Consider the following 24,344-nt stretch of genomic DNA (forward strand, 5'->3'; position numbering starts at 1 on the left):
ACTAAATTATTTCCAAGATCCCTGCTTCTATAATTTATGCTCAGGTAAGGCAGAAATCTCTGGAAATACTCATTTTTAGGAGGAGGTTCGCGAGATATGGTATTTTCATGAAGGGGTACGCAGGTTGTTCAAGTTTGGGAACCTGCTCTAGAGCTTCTCAGTGAAATGACTCAACATGGGAAGTTTCAGTCTCAACAGTTAAAAGTTCAGCAAGTGATAGCAACTGAGAACATTGGAAAGCATTAACTAACCATGCACCCTAGTGCCAACTCTGACTATAAATTGTTTAGTAAGACATTCTAGTCATTGTTCAAATACATACAATATTACTACACACGTAAATATTTTTGTTTACTATATTGTACCATTATGGGACTAAGATGGATTAACTATCACTTATAATAAGCTGTCAAGTGTACTTAAAGAAAAAAAAGGGTGTGCATATACTATGTTGTTGGTTTTTTTAAATCATATACCCTTGCCCATTTTAATTATTTTTTAATGAAAAAAAAGTTTAGCTCCTGAAAATGTACAGACAGAGCACAGTGCCTATTACTACAATAATCCCATTGATTTCCAATACAATTACTCATAGCAGCAAGCATTATGCTTGGTAGTAAGCATTTGCAGGATCAGAACTTTAGCCTACATTATGGATAAGAACTACTAAAACACCAGGAGGGGGAAAAAATCAATTGGGAGTGGTAGAAAAATATTCATAAGCATATTTCACTTTCTTTTTAGAACAAAAACAATCAATCAATTTTTAGTTTAGGAATAAACTAATTTCCAACATGGTTGCCATTGTGTACCTGGATTTTACTTTTATTTATTTTTCAATGGCACCTCTGGAAGACATGCGTAAGATTTTCCAGGGACCCCACAGAAAATTAGGCTCATTGTTTGCAGTGTCACAGCCAGAGCAAGTTCTGAAAGCCAAGTTATAACTAGAAGATTTATATAGGAGCTGACACAACCTAACCTTGAAAAAAGCAAACACAAATGGTGTGTCTATCATATTCCTTTGAAATATTCTTTTCTTAAGGTCAATGGAAACAAATAACAGCACTTGTATATTCCTGCAAAAAACAACAAATTATCCAATTCTTAAAAGTTAAATAAAATGTTTAACACAATGCATTTAAGCTTTAAAAAAAAAATTGGTAAAACTGATTTGTGCATAAGAACAGTGAAGCCTGCCAACTCCATTGACAGGGCATTGAAGGACATGAAATATTGCTGCATTTATCTTTCTTCCACTTTAAAAAAGTTTTTATATTTTAAACCATATCCTATCATAACAAAGACACATCTACTCAATAGCTATGAATTGTTTAAAAAAAAAAAACACACCAGTATTTCATGGATATTGTACAGATCAAAGAAATTTCACCTCAACACTATAAAAGTCTGGCCTGCCACAAAACATTTCACATTAATAAAAGAAAAATTTGGAGTTACAACACTAGCTACTGAAGTTAGTGAGGCATAATTTTGAGCCAGTGTATGTTAAACAATGTGTAACTTCAGATCCAGTTCTGCAAACCATCCACTGATGGAACTCCCATACAAGTCAACAGGACTACTCTCACAAGTAAGACCACTCGTGTAAAGCTTTAAAGAATTAGGCTTGATATTTGTTGAAAACGCAAAAGCCTGATTTGGGGACAAAATGTTAACTCACAAGCATTTTAAAGCCTTCCAGAAGAGCACAGAGAATCTTTAATATTTAAGGAAAACGCTTTTTAAAAAGCAAATTCTTTCTACTATTAAACCAACATTAAATCACGATGGTCTCCCATATATTATTCTGCATGACTGTCAACACCAACAGTGGGAATGTCAACCTTTATTTTCATAGGTGTTTCACAGTTTACACGTGGTACGAGCTACGCTTAGTGTGAATTTTCAGATAGCTTTAAGCAAAATAAGCGCATATATCACAGCTAGATAGTAAAACAACTAATTTTGGTAGAATACTTATTCACATTCATTCAACAAACAGGACCAAACCCTGAAGTCAATTAGACTACTTGCATGAATAAGATGAGCACAATTTTCACTCATAATTTTTTAAAAGTTCCACCTTTTTTTTTAAAAACATCATAAATGTATAAACAACAAGCATGTAACTAATTAAGAGTACAAGTAAATTATTCAATCAAGCTTTACAGAAGTGTGTCAGGTTTCTTTTAGTAATATTCATTTTTCTTCTCTTTGGTCTTGACTTTGGGGCCAGATCATTAGTCTATATATTTGAAAAGATCTGATACTCCCATTAGCAAAATAAAATGCATAAAGCATTTTTATTTAATTATGCTAACATCTCTTTCTCCCGGTCTCTTATAGTTGGTCTTTTAACCATGTTGGAAACATGAGCATTCACTTGTGGAGGGGAAAAATCAAACACAAATGATAAAACTAAGATTTGAGGATGACTTACCAGTTCCATTGGATAATTTCTGCCCCCATCATCAGATCCAACCAAATAAATTAATAATATCTGGCCAAATAAATATACATCTGAACCTGCAGTTTTTTCACAAGCAAATCTCCCACAGAAGTTAATAATTTTACAATCAAACCCATAATTAATGATAGAATACATTGAACTCTGGCACAAATTCAGCAAAACAATTATAGCATTTTTTTAAACTTTAAGCATGTAAGTAATCCCATTAACTTCAATAAGACTTCATACATGCTTAAACTTAAGCACAATTTAAGTGCTTCAGTGACTCTGGGCCTGAATGAATATAAGGCAAAAACAAAAAAACAAAAGGAACAAACTATTTTCTGCCTGAAAAGTCCCATCAATTCCAATGATTAGCCTTTTTTAATGTTGCAGTTAAATTATAGTCGCTAGTTAGTTTACACCGGAATTATCAGAAAGAAAGAAGTTACTGCACGTATTCCAACAATGCAATTGTGAAATACACCAGACAGAAAAAAACAAGCAAGATAATTAAAAGAAACTATCACATATCTTTTAATTTACTATGTTATTTGTGTTTTAAGTCATTCTAATAAAAATCAAAGGAGATCACATTATAGTATAATCCAGGGCTAGTCAACAGGCAGACCATGGGCCAAATCCAAATCAGCACACACTTGAACAGATCGTGAAATCTTTTTATCATCATCACTAATGTTATTGAAGTGTGAAAAATGTTTCACTGGAGTCTGTATCTTGACTATATGTCGACCAAGAAATGTGGACATTGACAAAAAAAAATTGACTAGTCCTGATTACTAAGTAAAATATGTTTTGTACCGGAAGATAAAAATATGTATTGCTTTTAAGAAACACCTTTAGAGTCACTTAGTCACCTTGGAATGCTTAGCAGATAGTCTAGGGTAACACTCAGCTCATCCATGTTTGTCTGTTCAAGGCATAATGGAATTGTCAGAATGAGGCCACTTCGTCTGTCCTTCCCTCCTATTTAAAAAAAAAAAGGCATTACAAAGATTTAATGTAGTTTTAAGATAAAAATACACATTTTCAGCTACATAGTCTCAAAACTACATGTTACTTGTGTCTAAAACTGCTATAAAGATTACAAGTGAACAAAAGTGCTGCGAGTTGTGGACAGTCCTGTAATTAAAGAACATTTTGAGAAGCATATTTTAGACGTTAAAGCAAAGTTACATAATAGACTAAACAATGTATTTGTAACCTACCAGTAAATGACATGCCCAAAACACAGGGTTTGGTCATGAGGTGACCTTAATGCAAAACACAGTTTATAATATATATTAACAACTTTGAACATTTAAAAAAATCTCAATGTCTTTTCAGTAAGACTATACATTTACATTACCCCAATCTAGGAAGGTACTTTAGCATATACTTACCTTCAACAGAATTATTAATGTGTTTTAAGTTAGGCACATGCTTACATATCTTGCTGAATGAAGGCCCAAAAGGTGGAAACGTAGAGCATTTGATCAAGATTATTTTTTAAAGAGTGCCTGAAGTTAGGTTCCTAAAGCCATATGAATGGCCATATTTTCAGAATTACTAAATACCCAAGAACCCACAATGGTCTGTGTATCTAGTTCGGAACAACAGTAAGTACATTGTACAGCTTCTGTTAGCACACAGATTTTCATTCAAATATAAAGAAACAATGACTATGTCAGGATCAAAACATACAAGATTTAAGGCCTATTTTCATAGGTATAGATCACCCAGAACTCTCACTGAAGCGTTGAGAGCTGTGAGTGCTCCGAAAATCAGGTCCTTGATATTTTATTCATAACACTTTTTAGTATGTAGGGAAAGGAATTCATAGTCATTTCACTAGATCTCATGAAGTGATGAACCTTCAGTACTGAAGGGGTAGACTCTTGACTCCATCGCCCACTTTTTACATTCTCAAACAAACACCATCATTCTTTCTCCCATGCTTTCCCTCCCAATTTGGGATGAGTTCCCTGTAAACATTCCCAAAGTCATTTCTTTGTTCTCTTTCAAATCCTGTGTTTGCACAGTTCCTAGCACAATAGAGTCCTTGTCTAGAACTAGGACTCCTAGGTACTACAATAATTCAAAGGAATACAGCAGAACCCTGTTTATCTGATCTAACTGGGACAGGGGACAGACCAGATAATCAAAAAAACTAAATAAAGTGGAAAATGGGAAAGTGCAATGCTGTACCGCCATCTAGTGGTCACAGGAGAGATCTCCCCCTTCTGGACGGGTATGTGCTGGTTGTTCAGTTAACACAGAAAACCAGATAATGGAGGATCAGATCAACGGGGTTCTATTGCAATAACACCACCACCACCACCTTAAGAAAAAGGGACTTCCAAGTTTGCTCGCAATAAAGATGAGGTACTGAAATTAAAATATACTTTACATTTGATATCACACCACAAATTACATGTAAACCATTGACCAAACAAATGCTTTTAATCTCATTTGAAATGGCTGTTTAAGCCATATGGTAGATGCCCACAATACTAGATACTAACAATATATGGCCAGGGCTGGCCTATGCCATGTCCCCGTTTTGCCTCTCTGATGCTCTTCAGAAACCTGTGTTGTGAGACTAAGAAGAATCACATCAGCTCTGCCCTATGGCTGCTTGGGGAGAGTTATGAGCAACAGAAGAGAAGCATGCTGGAATTATTCACTAGTGAGAAGGGCAAAACACAAAGGCAGAAGAAGGGCAGAGTAGCAGACATACATCCATTATAGCAAAACAGAATGAAAGACAGGTAAAGGAACAGAAGTGTCCCTACCATACACTAAAATCATAGGTGCCAGGAGGCTCAGAGCAAGTTTGGGGAAAACCTAAAGGTATGCTCATTATTAGACCTACTAGTCACAGGCTGATAGGGAATATGGAGCCACCAAAACAGGTGCAGCATTTAGGTAGGAATCGCTGCATCCTCTTCCTTCTCAGTTGCTGGGTGGGATAAGAGCTCTCACCTGACTGTTGTCCCTGGATATGTCCCTCTTTTTTCTACCATTCACATTCCCATAGTATAACACTGCAAGATATCAGTTTGACATGGAAAGTCTAATGGATGCCCCATTTCCAGTGCTAGTTACTGATTCACTGATGTAGCATAAGCAAAGCTGCAAGGATTGAACAGAATGTTAAATCTTTGCACTTGGATCTTTTCAGCAACCATCTTCCTGAGAAATTGTATTTCAGGTGAAAAACATGCTGCCTATCTAATTTTTTAGAATGAAATACTGTACATGGAAATGAACAGATATGAACTGCAGCATGATTTACAAGTTAGCCCAATAGCTTTTTAAGCCACCACTTTGGCCTCATAATATAATCTTTTTCTATCCTTCAGCTTTTTTTCCAAATCTTCCACATCTGCATTAATAAACCAGTTTCAAAGTAAACTGTAAATCTCAGTAGCTTTGACGGTGCTCTGATTTTCTTTGCCATTGCTTATTGTGATAAAAGATTTCTTAAATGTATTAACCTTTTTGTAAAATCCCGCAGGATAGTCTAATATAACAAGGAGTAACTTATAGACAGTAAGGGGACAGTATCCTAACCACTTCAACCAGACGTAGAAAGCTGGATTTTGTATGATAGATAATAATTTCAGTTTTATTATTGATGGAAATGGAGGTGTGGGGAGGAGAATTGTTTTCAGAGATCCTAAAAAGGCAAGTTTTTCCTAAGTGATTTTAAATACCTTGATTATGAAGTTAAGAAAGGCATTAAATCATCATGTTTTTGCTTCATGACAGCAGCTGATCTAAATGGAATTTGAATTATGACCAATCAGTCCACAAAGCCACTTAAAGAGAGTCCTATGTGTGCAGAATTATATATGAGATAAACCACACACACACACATAAAATCTGAACACGAATATCAAGCGTTGTAGCTACAAACTGGTATACACAGAGAAGGGCTCTTTCCCAAGATAAGCAGAGATGCAGGTGACATAACTTGGCCATTTATACAATTAGTGTTGGAATTATAACTGCAATAATAGTTAAAAGTCTGTTCTTTTTCAAAGCCACTCAAAGCCCAAACCTGGAATTAAAGATCCAGTGATAATACCAGGAATATAAAACAACTAGGCATATTTCCATCCCTCACAAAGGGCCAGATTCTGTACACCTTATTTATACAATTAGCCCCCTTAGGTTCAATCAGACTACTTGAAGAAAGAAAGGATATTTTTTTTTTGCCCCCTGGAAGTCATCCATGAAGTTTATATTAGTTTTCTATCTTTCTAACCAGGATGGCCCAAGAGAATGCGAACATAAATTGTTGATAACCAGCTATAGGGGGGGTTCAGCAGTCTGAGTAGTGTAAATGGGCCCATTTTTAATTTTATCACCTTTGTTGCCACCTCCTTTCCCAGGAACAGACAGAGGAGGGAACTGAGGGGCTCTTGAGTATGGGTTGGCCCCTCCCCAGAAACCAGTAAGCCACTGTAGGACAGTTCCTGTTAGAGTCGTCTCCATTCTGTAGCTCACTGTTTTGAGCAGCAGAAGCTGCAGACAGCTGCCTTTGCCTCTTCTCTTCCTGAACAGCAGAGGCTACTGAAAGCCCAACCAGTAGCAAAGGAGGGATCTTAAATTAAAAAAAAAAAAAAAAAAAAGGGGAAGGAAGGAGGGGAATTGGATCAATATTGTTCAGAAGTTGAAGGGTTGCCTTTACCTTTTAGCTTGAGTCTGAATGCACTTTAAAAAAAGGCAGTTTCTCTCCTCCAGCTATATTGCTTACAAATATATTAAATTCAACAAATAAGAATAAAATAGTATGTGTCTTAGGATCTGAAACCACTGTAAGTTAAGTGTAAGTCAAAAGCCATGTTTCTCCACTGATAGATTGTCTTCACAAAGTTCTCAAAAACAAGAACAAAACACTAAATAAGGATAGGAGTGCTACTTAAAACATCAACCAAAATATGGTCTTCCACCATGAAAAACCAAACCACATTTCTCCTAAGAGGGCAGGAAGATATATCCCTCTCCAATACTGAGTTTAGCTCTGAGCAAGCAGACAGCAGAAAAAAAAAAAAAGACAAGCCTGGCCCATCCACAAATGTTGACATCAAAGAAACTATTTTGGAGCTAAGCTCCATGAAGGCTAAATTCAAGCAGCAGTTACAGATCTTAAAAATGGATGCACGATGGAAGAAGTAGCAGACCAAATGAATGAGCAAAGTACCACTGTCACATAGATAGTTGACAGGATTAAAAACAAAACAAACAGAAGATGAAGGGATTTGGAGCTGAAACTCAAAGACCTACATAAAACACCACAAACAGCAAATGAAAAATAAAGATGTCCTTGAAGGGACCCTACTGTACTTGTAGAGGTTCTATTTAAATAAATTCTAGTCACAGAAGAAAACATCTATATTCAAGCCTATTGTGCTTTCTTCCACCAGACCACATTAGGAGTCTGCCCCAGAGAGAATAGAACATCTGTCTCCATTACTATGCCAACAAGGATCAAACCATAAGAAAAAACAAGGAATAAAGGATCCTTTAATGGTCCAAAGGTACAGAATTGCAAGAAACTGGTCCATCAAATTTAACCTTTAAAAAAAAGGCAAGTTCTCTGCTGCATTTTGTCACACACCAGTGAGATTTTCCTTGAAATTGTGCTTCTCACATAAGCCACATCTACTTGAGCAAAAATATTGCTTCTCTTCCCCTCAGGGAAAATGCTTCAACAACAGTTGACTGTTTTAATACAGGTAATGATTCCCTCCACCCCTACTAACACAGAGCTAGTATCAAAGACCTGAATGCAGACTATTTCCAGTGCCTTCTTTTCCTTTTGTCACAAATAATCAATCCTTTATGAGCTCAGCTGCTTGCTTTTATATGTTGAGCAACACCAGATCTCGCGTGACATGAAGGAAAGATAGCAATAAAATAAATTGGCTACACTCATAGTACAAAATTAGGAGAGATGTGACATTTTCTGTAGAAATAACATCACTCCTTCAGCTCGGAAAACTACCACTTGACCATTATTCTCAGCTAATTCACATAGAAACTGAACTGACTTCTAAAACAAAAAATGCTTCCCACTTTTCAAATAAAAAAAGTCACCCAATACAGCTGAGTTTTAAAACTAACAAAACTGGTTAGTTGGACACCACCAAAGAAAATGAGGGGAAATGGCTATAAATTTCACCCTTCCGCCAGATTAAGGGATTATAGTATAGTATCGTTATTTTGCATAACAAACCTGACTTTTGTTGACAAAACTGCACGTCGGTGGAAGCACTCTATGTAGAAGTCCAGTCTGCTGTTTCGACCTTCAGGAGGAGTCCACCCAGAATCCTTCTTTTTGCAGTGTTGGTAGGAAAGTCTCTGTGGGTTAATATGTTGGTCAGAGGTGTATTGGAAATATTCCCTGAGTCGGAGACGTCGAAAATAGGATTCTAGGTCACCACAGAACTGTATCATGTTTGTGGGGGTGGAGGGGCAAAAGGAGAGGCCCCGAGATAGGACAGATTCTTCTGCTGGGTTAAGAGTATAGTTGGATAGATTAACAAGATTGCTGGGTGGGTTACGGGAACCACTGTTGTGGCCCCTTGTGGCATGTAGTAGTTTAGATAGCTTAGTGTCCTTTTTCTTTTGTAGAGAAGCAAAGTGTGTGTTGTAAATGGCTTGTCTAGTTTCTGTAAAGTCCAGTCACGAGGAAGTTTGTGTGGAAGGTTGGTTCTTTATGAGAGTATCCAGTTTTGAGAGCTCATTCTTAATCTTTCCCTGTTTGCTGTAGAGGATGTTGATCAGGTGGTTCCGCAGTTTCTTTGAGAGTGTGTGGCACAAGCTGTCAGCATTAGGAGAGGAAGATGATGTCTGTCTGTATCTGTACGAGTTTTTTCATGAAGTTCATGGACTTCTACATAGAGTGCTTCAGCCGACGTGCACAAGCTGAAATTGTGGAAAAGCAGCATCACTTGCCCCATAACCTCAGCCGTGCAGAACACAATGCCATCCACAGCCTCAGAAACAACTCTGACATCATAATCAAAAAGGCTGACAAAGGAGGTGCTGTCGTCATCATGAATAGGTTGGAGTATGAACAAGAGGCTACCAGGCAGCTCTCCAACACCACTTTCTATAAGCCATTACCCTCTGATCCCACTGAGAGTTACCAAAAGAAACTACAGCATTTGCTCAAGAAACTCCCTGAAAAAGCACAAGAACAAATCCGCACAGACACATCCCTACAACCCCGACCTGGGGTATTCTATCTGCTACCCAAGATCCATAAACCTGGAAATCCTGGACACCCCATCATCTCAGGCATTGGCACCCTGTCAGCAGGATTGTCTGGCTATGTAGACTCCCTCCTCAGGCCCTACGTTACCAGCACTCCCAGCTATCTTCGAGACACCACTGACTTCCTGAGGAAACTACAATCCATTGGTGATCTTCCTAAAAACACCATCCTAGCCACTATGGATGTAGAAGCCCTCTGCACCAACATTCCACACAAAGATGGACTACAAGCAGTCAGGAACAGTATCCCCGATAATGTCACGGCTAACCTGGTGGCTGAACTTTGTGACTTTATCCTCACCCATAACTATTTCACATTTGGGGACAATGTATACCTTCAAATCAGCGGCACTGCGATAGGTACCCGCATGGCCCCACAGTACGCCAACATTTTTATGACTGACTTAGAACAACGCTTCCTCAGCTCTCGTCTCCTAATTCCCCTACTCTACTTGCGCTACATTGATGACATCTTCATCATCTGGACCCATGGAAAAGAAGCCCTTGAGGAATTCCACCATGATTTCAACAATTTCCATCCCACCATCAACCTCAGCCTGGACCAGTCCACACAAGAGATCCACTTCCTGGACACTACGGTGCTAATAAGCGATGGTCACATAAACACCACCCTATATCGGAAACCTACTGACTGCTATTCCTACCTACATGCCTCTAGCTTTCATCCAGATCATACCACACGATCCATTGTCTACAGCCAAGCTCTACGATATAACCGCATTTGCTCCAACCCCTCAGACAGAGACAAACACCTACAAGATCTCTATCATGCATTCTTACAACTACAATACCCACCGGCTGAAGTGAAGAAACAGATTGACAGAGCCAGAAGAGTACCCAGAAGTCACCTACTACAGGACAGGCCTAACAAAGAAAATAACAGAACGCCACTAGCCATCACCTTCAGCCCCCAACTAAAACCTCTCCAACGCATCATCAAGGATCTACAACCTATCCTGAAGGACGACCCATCACTCTCACAGATCTTGGGAGACAGGCCAGTCCTTGCTTACAGACAGCCCCCCAATCTGAAGCAAATACTCACCAACAACCACACAACAGAACCACTAACCCTGGAACCTATCCTTGCAACAAATCCCGTTGCCAACTCTGTCCACATATCTATTCAGGGGATACCATCATAGGGCCTAATCACATCAGCCACACTATCAGAGGCTCGTTCACCTGCGCATCTACCAATGTGATATATGCCATCATGTGCCAGCAATGCCCCTCTCCCATGTACATTGGTCAAACTGGACAGTCTCTATGTAAAAGAATAAATGGACACAAATCAGATGTCAAGAATTATAACATTCAAAAACCAGTCGTAGAACACTTCAATCTCTCCGGTCACTCGATTACAGGTCTGAGGGTGGCTAACCTTCAACAAAAAAGCTTCATAAACAGACTCCAACGAGAGACTGCTGAATTGGAATTAATTTGCAAACTGGATACAATTAACTTAGGCTTGAATAGAGCTGGGAATGGATGAGTCATTACACAAAGTAAAACTATTTCCCCATGTTATTTCTCCCCCCCCCCACCCCACCCCCCACTGTTCCTCAGATGTGCTTGTTAACTGCTGGAAATAGCCTACCTTGCTTGTCACCATGAAAGGTTTTCCTCCTTCCCCCCGCCCCCCCCCTGCTGTTGGTGATGGCTCATCTTAAGTGATCATTCTCCTTACAGTGTGAATGATAAAACCCATTGTTTCATGTTCTCTGTGTGTGTATATAAATCTCCCCTCTGTATTTTCCACCAAATGCATTCGATAAAGTGAGCTGTAGCTCACGAAAGCTTATACTCAAATAAATTTGTTAGTTTCTAAGGTGCCACAAGTACTCCTTTTCTTTTTGCGAATACAGACTAACACGGCTGCTACTCTGAAACCTGTCAGGTAGATTAGGAATCTTGTCAAAAAGATTGCAAATCCAGTGCTCATTTTGCTTTGAATGTGTATTTTACAGTCATAAGAACTATTTTGTAAATACTAGAACTGGTTAAAAATTTTCTTCAAACTTTCCCAAACACCGTCTGCAAAAAAATTTCATTTTTTCAAATTTGGCACTTATTCTACAAAAAAAGTCTAAATGTTTTGGGTTATTGGTTGTTTAGTCATTCTGCCTTTCCTCCTTTATAATGGAAAAAAGACCAGGGGACTCAAACATTGGAAAACAATTTGTTTTTCAGGTTCTTGATTTTTTGTTTTGTTTTTAAGTGGAAAATTTTCCATGAAACATACTTATCATTTTCCAACCATAGAATCATGTTACAAGGAGAGCTGCAGTACGAAGTTTGCAGTTGCCATGCTTCCTTTTGACTCTCTCAGGGTATATCTACACTGCAACAAAACACTTGTGGCTATATCGACAAAAAAATTATCTTGACGAGCGGCATAGAGCTTTTTGTGACAAAGTTAGAGCGAGGCAGTTTCAGTGTAGACAGCGTGCTTACTTATGTAGCTTTAAGTGGCCTTCAGGAAGTGTCCCACAATGCTCATCATGACCACTCTGGTAAGCAGTTTCTATTCCTTTGCCCTGCAGCCAGGTACACAGGCATGCACCCCTCCCCTTTTAAAGCCCCTGGAATTTTGGAAATTCCACTTCCTGTATGCTCACTGTGGACAGCTCACTTCATACCTTCCCAGCTAACCATGCCAGCTTTCTGCACCAAATGTGCTCCCGCCTGGAGTACCCCAGAGTTGCTGGATTGGTTGGATCTGTAGGGAGAGGAGGCTGTGTAATCATAGCTCCAATCCAGTCATAGGAACTTTGATACATACGAGCAGATTGCTCCTGGTATTGATGAGAAGAGGCATGAAAGGGACTCACAGAAGAGCTGTGCTAAAATCAAGGAGCTGAGACAGGCATACCAGAAGACAAGGGAGGCCAACGGTCACTCTGGTATGGCACCGAAAATATGCTGCTTCTACAAGGACGTGTTTTGAGAAGGGCTGCAATCATCTGATCAGGGCAATAGCGAGCACAGACCATGGAGACAGACAATAAATGAAAAACTAGAAATGGATAGCCAGGAGAGGAGACGGGGAAGAAGCAGATAATAGAGGGTCAGGAGCGGATGATAAAGCTCATGGAGGACCAATCATAGATGCTCAGGTCCCTGGTAGCACTGCATTTGGAACGCATGCATGCTTAACTGGCCTGCAGCCCATATAGAATGGTATTCCATGCCCTCCCCAAACTTCCCACACACATTCCTTGCATATTCCTGGCCCATCACAGTACCCCTTGTACTCCAAGCCTAAGAACATTTTTGGTAATAACAGCTGGACTTGCACACAGCTGTGAGATCCTTATTTCAGAGGCGTTGCTCACGGTCATGAGCCGTGTAAGAAATGTTAATATGTGTATTACTGTTTAATAAAAATTTAGTCTTACAAAGACAATGATGCTTTATTTGGGACCTACATAGAGGGGGTGGGCAGAAATTCATACACAGTGGCAATCAGCACATTTGCAGGCTACAATTAATTCTCAGGCAGGAATCGTTATTCTAGGTGGCAAGTAAATAATGCCTGTCTGAATGCATTACAGAAAGACACGTGACTGGGGCTCATTGCCAAAATGCTGTTTCAGAGACTCCATGATTTGAATAGCCCCCTGTTGAGACCCTCTAATAGCCCTGGTATCTGGCTGCTCAAAATCAGCTGCCAGGCAATCCACTTCAGTGCTCCACTCCTCAGGAAACTTTTCCTCCTTGGCTTCACAAATGTTATGCAGAGCACAGCAGGCTGCTATGACCATGGAAATATTTTCCTCATTGAGGTTCAGCCTGCCAAAAAGGGAGCGCCAGAGACCACTTAAATCACCAAACACACATTCTATGGTCATTCTGCTGCTGCTGAAGTGCTCCTTGCTTCCATCAAGGTTTCTGATGTAAGGCTTCATGAACCACAGAAGTAACGGGTATGCTGGGTCTCCCAGGATCGCTATGGGCATTTCCACATCCCCTATTGCAATCTTCTGCTCCAGAAAGAAAATCCCTGCATGCAGCTTTCTATACAGGCCAGTGTTATTGAAGATGGATGCATCACGCACCTTCCCTGACCACCCCGTGTTGTCGTCAGTGAAATGACCCTGGTGATCCACCAGTACCTGCAATACCATAGAGAAGTAGCCCTTTCACAAGATGGTCTGGGGCCAAAATTGGGATATGCTTGCCATCTATCACCCCGCCGCAGTTAGGGAATCCCATTGCCGCAACACCATCCACTATTTCCCCAAAATGGCCCAGAGTCACAGTCCTTTGTAGCAGGAGACGATTAATGGCCCTGCATACTTGCATCATCACAACCCTTACAGTGGGTTTCCGATCTTCAAACTGATTACCGACTAACCAATAAGCAGACTGAAGGTGCTGGCAATCACCACATGCTTTTCCACTACTAAAACAGCTCTGATTTTGGTGTCCTGCCGCTGCAGGGCAGAGACAAGCTCTGCATGCTGTTCAAGGAAGGTGGCTTTGTGCATACAAAAGTTTTGCAGCCGCTGCTCAACATCCCATGTCTACATCACAATCTGATCCCACCACCCAGTGCTTGTTTCCTGAGCCCAATAATGACAGTCCACCATGTGCAGCTGCTCCATGAATGTCAACAGCAATCTTGAATTTTTTTTTCTTTCCATGGCACACAGCAGGGCAGGCAGTATGGATTCCTTTCAGATTTGCAACTCATGAAATTGTGCAGAGTCAGCCACATTGTATTCTTAACGCTCATCACAAGACTGGTGAGCAGTGCAGGATCTATGCTTTCAGACAGAGATGGTGGACGCAAGTTTACAGGGGAAGTTGAAAAACAGCACAAAACATAGTCAGAAGCCCTTGGAATTATGGGACAGAGAAAATAGCATCATGGGGCAGTAATCCCGCTCCCATGATGCATTTTGATACATTCCCAGAACTCTTAGCAGAAGAAGGTGGCGATTTGCACAGTGGGATAGCTACCCATGGTATACTGCTCTCTCTGTTGGTACTAGAGCACCAACTGTGAATAAGCTCCGCCAACACAAGAAGTATTGTGTGAACATGCACAAACAATGTAATTACAGTGGTTTATGATCATCAACGTAATTTAAGTCGACTTAACTCTGTAGTGTAGATATGGCCTAAATCTCTCTCATGGAGTTTCCCTATACCCTTCTCCATCACAAAGCAACCACACCATAAATTAGCTGTAAAAAGTCACTTACATTGATTACATGAGAGAATCTAAAATTTAAGATGCACTCAACATTTCATATGCAAGTTTAGATTTGACACTTGAAATCTACTCACATCTGCAGTAACTGTTTGATCTCTAAGATGACTTTTTATTGAATAATTACTTCGCTTTAAACAGCACACATGGTATGGATTTAAACCGCTATTTATTTGTTGACATCTTCACCAAAGATTGCAATAACTTATATATGTTATTGAGTTTCATGACATTTCACAGCATGCTCAAACTGAGTTATTTTTACTAAGGATATAAGATTAAAAAACCTTTATTCTACCTGCATAATAATTTTAGTACAGGTTTATCAAACAACTAAGACTTATTCAGGTCAGACAAATATTCCGTCATTGAAAGTCTTCCAAGAGTTTCTTCAACTGAGTTAAATCACTCAAAATGATGGCAAAACAAGGATTCTCTACTTCCCATAAAGAAAAGGAGTACTTGTGGCCCCTTAGAGGCTAACAAATTTATTTGAGCATAAGCTTTCGTGAGCTACAGCTCACTTCATCGGATGCATCGATTGCATCCGATGAAGTGAGCTGTAGCTCACGAAAGCTTATGCTCAAATAAATTTGTTGTCTCTAAGGTGCCACAAGTATTCCTTTGCTTTTTGCGAATACAGACTAACACGGCTGCTACTCTGAAACCTACTTCCCACAAATGCCTTCCAATGAATTACACTACTCTACAATGTCAATAAAGGTATTGAGCAATTCAATGTACCCTTCTAAATTAGAATTATTTTAATTCACAACCAATCAATTTTAAGATATTTATAAACGTGTTGGGCATAAATTGCTAAACAATCACATCCAGATTATCAGTTAGGAAATGTCAGCAACCTTCCCTGATCATACCCATAGCATTCAATATCATCAATACAAGAAAACCAAAACATATTACATAATGGAAGTTACACCAATGATAGGATGACCCAGATAATTTTTTTCATTTTTGTCTCAGCTTCTTAGGCCTGGTCTACACTGGGGGGGCGGGGAGGGATGATGGCAGGGGGGAGGGAATCGATCTAAATTACGCAACTTCAGCTACGTAAATAATGTAGCTGAAGTCGACGTACTTAGATCTACTCACTGCAGTGTCTTCACTGCGGTGAGTTGACTGCTGCCGCTCCCCCGTCGACTCCGACTGCGCCTCTCATGCCAATGGAGTACAGGAGCCGATGGGAGAGCGCTTGGGGGTCGATTTATTGCGTCTAGACTAGATGCAATAAATTGACCCCGCTGGATCGATCGCTGCCCGCCAATCCAGAGGGTAGTATAAACATACCCTTAGTTATATTGCGATAATTAGATTTAGCAGAAGTCATTCATTTCTCCTTCCTATTTAAAAAAATTCTCTTGTATGATTGTTCGTCACTGCATCATTATTTCTACCTCAGACACATTCCCCACTACCTTCACAGTACTATATGTAGGAATGGCAATCCCAAATCTGATTGTGACTCTAGATATACTAAACTGGAAGCCATAAATAAATAAAAAGGTCATCTGACAAAGATGCCATTATTTGAGCTATTATGTGGAGATTCTCAGGTTTAGAATCAATCTTAAAATAGGACAAACTCATGTGAAGTATGTTCCAGATCAGCATAAACTGATCTAATTTACATGCTGAAAGAGCTGAAGAGCAGGACTTTACCACAAAAAGCAACCAAGGACAGATATAAGAAATAAAACCAAAGGAACTGCTCTCTTACACTGTCTTGTTGGTTGCATTTTCTGCTTCTATAGAACCTCATATTTCTCCCTCCTCAGTCATTTGCACTAATTTACCAATGCGTAATTTGCAGTCATTTATATAGCCTCTGAATTTGGCCCAAGGTTTCCAAGTCTGTGGAAACACTGTTCCAATAGAAACTGCTGTGTTTTCTCTCTGGTGAGTGAAGTGGGGAGAGCAAATAATGGATGTACCAACTGAGGAAATTAATCAAGCATTATTGCCAATAGCTTCTAGAAGGAACCACTTAGCCTCTTATCTCAAGAGAACAAGTCCTGAAAAGCACTGTGTACTGGAGGGAGGAAAAACGATGTAAAGTTAGACAAGGAATACTAAAGCAGGTCAAAACATACTAGTTTTCAGTGTTTTCTAGCAGATTATAATTCTCATGTCTGGGGAGCTCAACATCCAAAAATCTACCACATATTTTCACAGCATAACTTTCTTCTGATGTTTTATTATGATTATATTTTATATTCCTTGAAACTAAATGATATAAACAGATTTGACAAATTGGTTGCCCACCAGTTTTCTTTATTCACATCTGAGAAAGCTAAAACATCTGTTGTATAAATCTATACCATTAATTAAATTAAAATGTCTGTCAATACTATGTAATTCCAAAGAATCAAGCCTACTCAGCAATATAGTAAGTTCCAAAAAAATTTCAGCATTTAAAATGCCAGTCATTAAATTGCTTTTCACTAAGAATATCTGTATTCCCCAGAAGTCACCTACTACAGGACAGGCCCAACAAAGAAAATAACAGAACGCCACTAGCCATCTCCTTCAGCCCCCAACTAAAACCTCTCCAGGACATCATCAAGGATCTACAACCTATCCTGAAGGACGATCCCTCACTCTCACAGATCTTAGGAGACAGGCCAGTCCTCGCTTACGGACAGCCCCCCAACCTGAAGCAAATACTCACCAGCAACTACACACCACACAACAAAAACACTAACCCAGGAACCTATCCTTGCAACAAAGCCCATTGCCAACTCTGTCCGCATATCTATTCAAGGGACACCATCATAGGACCAACAAATTTATTTGAGCATAAGCTTCCGTGAGCTACAGCTCACTTCATCGGATGAGCTTATGCTCAAATAAATTTGTTAGTCTCTAAGGTGTCACAAGTCCTCCTTTTCTTTTTTGCGAATACAGACTAACACAGCTGCTACTCTGAAACCCATCATAGGACCTAATCACTTCAGCCACACCATCAAGGGCTCGTTCACCTGCACATCTACCAATGTGATCTATGCCATCATGTGCCAGCAATGCCCCTCTGCCATGTACATTGGCCAAAGTGGACAGTCTCTACGCAAAAGAATAAATGGACACAAATCAGACGTCAAGAATTATAACATTCAAAAACCAGTTGGAGAACACTTCAATATCTTTGGTCACTCAATTACAGACCTAAAAGTCACAATTATTCAACAAAATAACTTCAAAAAAAAAACCAGACTCCAACGAGAAACTACAGAACTGAAATTAATGTGCAAACTAGACACCATTAAATTAGGCTTGAATAAAGACTAGGAGTGGATGAGTCATTACACAAGCTAAAAACTATTCCCCCATGCTAATTTCTTCCCCTACTGTTACACACACCTTCTTGTCAACTGTCTGAAATGGGCCATCCTGATTATCACTACAAAAGGTTTTTTTTCCTCCTGCTGATAATAGCCCACCTTAATTGATTAGTCTCGTTAGAGTTGGTATGGCAACACCCATTTTTTCATGTTCTCATATTATATATATACACACACACACACATATATATTATATATATATATATATATATATATACACATATACATATACATATATATATACATATACATATATATATACATATACACACACACACATATATATATATACATATATACATATACATATATATATATACATATATACATATACATATATACATATATATACACACACATACACACACATACACACACACACACACACACACACACGTATGTGTATATATCTATCTCGCTATCTTCCTACTGTATTTTCCACTGAATGTATCAATGAAGTGGGCTTTAGCCCACGAAAGCTTATGCCCAAATAAATTTGTTAGTCTCTAAGGTGCCACAAGTACTCCTCGTTGTTTTTGCTGATACAGACTAACACAACCACCACTCTGAAACCTGTATTTCACAGTGAATCAGGTAGCTTTAGTTGCTAAAGTGCATTTCCAATTTGACTGATCAGAATCTCGAGGTACATGCTAATCAAACAATTGTACTATAACTGCTGAAACTGCTCCCAGAAAAGGAGGCAGCGAAGGAAATTGCTCACTATTGCAGGCTGTCAGAAGAAGCTGCTGGGGACGGGTGTTAATGCAAGGGAAGAGACTCTAAATCAGTGGTTCTCAATGCGGGGGAAAGGGGAAGGTTACATCAACTCATCTAGATATTTGCCTAGTTTTACAATTGGCTACATAAAAAGCATTAGTGAAGTCAGTACAAACTAAAATTTCATGCAATGACTTGTTTATGTTGCTCTATACACTATACAATAATTTCAATTGATTTATAATTGTATGATAAAAATTAGAAAGTAATCCGTTTTTCAGTAATAGTGTGCTGTGACAGTTTCATATTTTTATGTCTGATTTTGTAAGTAAGTAGTTTTTAAGTGAGGTGAAACTTGGGGTACACAATACAAAGCAGACTCCTGAAAGGGATACAGTAGTCTGGAAATGTTGAGAACCACAACTCTAAATACATTAACTCTGAGGAGAAATGTAGGAGTTTAATTTTTTAGACATTCAAGCAAGACATACACTTGCTTGATTTGGCTAAGAACTAGCCATTAGCTGAAATACAGTAATTTTTTTTTTTTTAGGTAAAGTAATGCTTCCTGATTTGTATGATTGCAAAAATGTACTTATCTCTAACTCGTCTTTCTTAAATTCTGATGTGCATAGGAGTTAAAACAGCAAGAACTAAAAGCTACGTGAACATCTAAAACAGCACCTTAGTCAGCAAAAACTCAAGTCACTTAAAACATACATCTCTTAAGGGAATGTATTTGTACATCTCTTTTGTAAATGATAGACTAACCTAAACTGCACATTTTTTTGAGCAAAATAATAAAAATTAATATTCCAGCTCCACCCCTGCCAGACTAAATCATTATTTTTACTACTTGATAAGATTTCATCTTCTTATTAATTATTTGAATGCCCAAGAGACTCAGTCTGGACCAGAACCTCATGTGCTAGGGGCTGTACACACAGAACAAAAAGACGGTCCCTATCCTTTGTGGAGTAAAGATTGGAACGAAAGGAAGAGAAAGAACTTTCTATAAGAAATCCTGAAAATGAATTGTCCTAAAATTCAGAATCAATTGCTTTCGTGCCAGTTAGTAGTTAATTTAATAAGGGTGCAAAATTATTACATTTTATTTTATAAGAAGTGAAACATGACACCAACCTTGCATAGGTCATTTCAATCAAGTTACAGACCAGAATAAAAACTGGCTTACCAAGAACCACTAGTGACAAACTATGTTTGAATTTAGTTTTGCTATCCTGATTAAAAGATATTTTAGAGCCGTGTTTGAAATAAGCCTTAGTGAAAATCTGAGATACACTTCTGTCAAATACATCTGGCAAAGATCAAACAACCATACAAGTCAGACCCAAATTATACACCAGGCAACAGATTGAAAAAAAAAAAAAATCAGAAATTGTACCTGAAAGGAAGGCTAATTTTTTCTTCAGAATAGGTAATATTACGGTAGCTTCCATTCTACTTCAGTTAAATTTCACAGCTCTGAAACACAAGAAATTAAGAGTGTCAACTTTGGGAAATCAGTTACCATGCTACACTAGAACAAGAGTTGGCTTGTGCCAGCAGAGTTTTGTACTTACTTTTCAGAGAGCAGCACAGAACACTTTATGACCAAAACTGTGATGTAACATTTGAATTGCATTATGTTGCAAAACTGAAGAAAACCCCCAGATCAATGTCAATCATTTTTCCATTGTAAATCTTTTAAGTCACTATTATTTCTTTTTATTATCTGAAATTGACTTAGTTTTTTTTTATTATTTTAGACTTAAATTTCATAGACCCTACAAAGTTAAATTCATTTTATTTTCAACACACTAAAGACAAAACACAAACCCGTAAGACATACATAGCTTAAATGCCCTAATTCAAGATGGGGAAAAAAAAACATTAAAATAGAAGCAGTTTATAAGTAGAACTCCTCTATAATCTTGACATTCTTGTGTAACAGAATAGGTGTGACTAAACCTAGTGCTCCTGTTCACATTTTATAGGGTTTCTCTCAAAGAACCAGGATTACGATTAAAAGAGTAATTATCTTTATACTGTATGCAAGTTAATGCGTTACCAAATTAAGATCTCAATGCAGTTATCACCAAACTCAGACTGAAGAGACATTTTGCAAACAATCTAATTAATCCTTTCTGTTGCTTCATCATCTTTTAATTTATTGTTTAATGTATAGGTGGAGATGTTTCTGCTTTTCTCACCCTACTTTCATGAATTCAGCCCAAATTCACAAAGCGTATCAGTGACACAAAAACACATATTGCAGGGGAGAATTCACCCAGCTCTGCAGCATAGCAAACCTCTCACAATCCTAATAATTTTACACACACTGTTTCTGCTGGGCCATGGGAGATGCACTGTGATGGTTTAACCATCCAGTACACCTGATGGATTTTCTTCTTAATAATTTGAATGGACATTTCATAATAAACTGAAATTAGGACATAATAATAATAAATTAACTGAAATGTATCTGGCAACAGCAAACATTAATAGATACTTCTGTAGAGACCTTTCACATCTGCAAGAACATTTTGACAATACGTGTTGCTTACTAAGGAGTCTGTTATATCACAGACCATTTTCCCCTCCCTACCATGCAAACTGACAAAAAACCAAATGGAACTGCCTGAATGTACCAAGTTCATTAGTAGCTAAAATCCATTACATTATGAGAGATAAAGATCCACCATTGGGATAGATTATGGATACGTGAAGTCAGTGTACTCTTCTTCTCAACTGAAAATAAGAAGCCCAAGCTAACTGAAATACCTCTTCAGTGAGGCAGTATGTATTGGGAAATTGCCTAATACCACTAAAAGTCCGTTTTAACATAATGACAACTTTTCTCTGTTGCTGTAACAAAATCACCAAAACTTTCAATCTACAGCTAACAAGAAGTGACATCCTGAGAAGAATTTAGAACAAATTACATTCCAAAAAACAAGTAAAATGTAGTAATATATACAAAGATAAACAAGTGAAGACAAATGACACAAATAAGTTCAAAGTGTGTAAAAGACAGACAATGACTTCAAGCACTGTAATGTTGAGTCAGCTAAACACTGGAAGGCAATAAACAAGAGTAACTCACTCTGGAACAATACTAATCCCACCAAACGCCACAAACACACACAGATCAAATAAAAAGAAAGAATGAATTTGGATTTAAGTTGAACAGTCCAAAGGAACTTGAGTTCTGCCAAAAGGAACTCAAGTTGACAACTAAAGAGTAAAAAAATGTGCATCATAACCATATTAAAAGTTGTACAAGAGAGTATTGGATGAGCATCTAAATCTAAGCAAGTATCTTCAAAAAAGGCAACACTCATGGGAAAGATGACTGTTAAACACCAAGAAGGCATGTGAGAAAGTGATAAAAATGTAGATTTCTGCAGGTTCCTAAAAAAGTGAAGAGGCACTGGAAAATTAGTCAACAAGACCAGAACTCTGCATGATGGAAAGCTTTAAGAAAAACTGAGTGACAAAGGGGTGTCAAACTTTGCTTCTCACTCAGTGACAATGATCAGTGTGAGACTACAAAGAGCATTCAGCTCACAGAAAAGCTTTACTACAAATATCTGCCAGGGCAAAACAACTTGAATCTTTTCTGGCATCGGGATAAAGGAATTATGCAGATAACAACCCTTTCCACACCCTCAAATACTGAACATGCACTAAGTCTTTGTCTACACTACACAGCGTTTAGCAACACAGCCATGTTGCTAAAAGTCGGGCAGTGTAAACGTGTTTGTTGGCACTTTTGCAGACAAAATACTTCCACCCCCTAGGAGTCGGGTTCACATTGTCGACAGGAGTGCGCCCCTGCCAACAACATGCCATTTACACTGCGCCACTTGCTGTGGCAAAACGTTTGTTTTTCAGCAGGGGGCTTTTTTAAGCACCTGTGAATGACTAAAGTTTTGTCGTTCAATTGGCCGTGCAGACAAAGCCCAAGTCATGAAGAACAGCAAAAGAAAGTAGGTATTTGAGACCAGATCATAGCTTCCATTATTTTCCACACAGAAGAGAGAAAAGCTGCAGAGAACTCTCTGAAATGGCCCAAATTTCAATAGAAGAAGAGGGATTGAGCCAATATAACCTTGTCCCATGTCCTAAAGTTCCAAGGAAACGCCTACTATCTATTTCAACATGATTGGGCTTCACAATATTGGGGACATGGCTCAGGAAGGAGAAACAGAAGGCAGGGCAAGGGGAAAGCTCCAAACCACCATCAACTTCCATATGCATAGGTATTCTCCTGCTAAGACAACATTATTTTATGCCAACTTCCATTCTGTAACTACTCAAGACCTTATTTCCACCAAGGGTGGGGTTTTTTGGTTTATGCATTTTCAAGGAACCAGAAAGAGCACATCTCAAACATGTGCAAAAACTGGTTACTTAAAATCTCAACTTTTAAAAATTAATACGTTAATTTTCTTCTGATTTGAATTTTAAATCTTCAAGGAAAGCAACCCATCAAGTTTGAATTTTCTAGCATCATTAATTTTTAAATTATCCAAGAGTGAAATATCTGATTGGAACGTAACAGGAAAATTTTTTCCATGCATGTGTAACTCAAAAAAATGATGGAAATGATTTGGCTCAGACTTTTTTAAAAAGTTATCTTTGGGCTAAGAGAAATTTCAGCATAAAAAGATCTTGTTTGAAAAAGCTATGAATGATGAAAGACTTAACAGAAATAAGAAAAATCAGCACCAGTGATAGCATGCACCACTTGAACACATTTTATACATAGATGTGTCACACACACCCACCCCTACATAAATCTCTGTGTGGGTGTGCGCGCACGTACAAAACCAATCGTAGCCATATCCCATCGTCAGTGGGGATCGAATCCATAGCATCAAACAGCACCAACAGTACCTGAGCTATCACCACCCCACGCTAAAGGAGAACCTATTTAGTGTGACAATACAAAGTAGTATAGTAAGCAGTGCCTGCCAGCAGAGGGAGCCATGATCACATCCACATCACTAGGTCAGTGCATTGTTTGTGTGTGCCTACATGAAGGAAAAGGGGAAGAGAGAAAACATGATGGTATGGGGAGGGATTATAAAGGTTTTTCCAGCATGAATTTGGTACGGGTGTGTTACAAGTGATAAACCCACACAAGTAAAGCAGATTATCCTAAACAAGTGGCAATCAATTTTTACTATCACACTACCATATATTCTGTACATGCCACATTTTACAGAAAATATTTTAGAAATGTTTTCAAAAACTTTTTAATCCTCAATCCAAA

The 24,344-nt window shown here is 38.5% G+C and overlaps 1 protein-coding gene across 15 annotated transcripts in view; it reads right to left on the reverse strand.

The window, feature by feature from the left end:
- The window catches only part of SESTD1 (SEC14 and spectrin domain containing 1), a 126,036-nt gene that overhangs the window by 76,141 nt on the left and 25,551 nt on the right, over positions 1-24,344 (reverse strand). For all 15 annotated transcript variants that reach the window (XM_043505421.1, XM_038422450.2, XM_038422445.2 and 12 more), the window contains 2 exons: positions 20,469-20,548; positions 3,331-3,439 (listed from right to left, as the gene is read on the reverse strand). In XM_043505421.1, coding sequence (XP_043361356.1) covers positions 3,331-3,439; positions 20,469-20,523 — 164 coding nt within the window. In that variant the 5' untranslated portion in view covers positions 20,524-20,548. The remainder of the gene's footprint in view (positions 1-3,330; positions 3,440-20,468; positions 20,549-24,344) is intronic.

Source organism: Dermochelys coriacea, chromosome 11 (genome assembly GCF_009764565.3).
Source record: "Dermochelys coriacea isolate rDerCor1 chromosome 11, rDerCor1.pri.v4, whole genome shotgun sequence".
Classification (NCBI taxonomy): Eukaryota; Metazoa; Chordata; order Testudines; family Dermochelyidae; genus Dermochelys; species Dermochelys coriacea.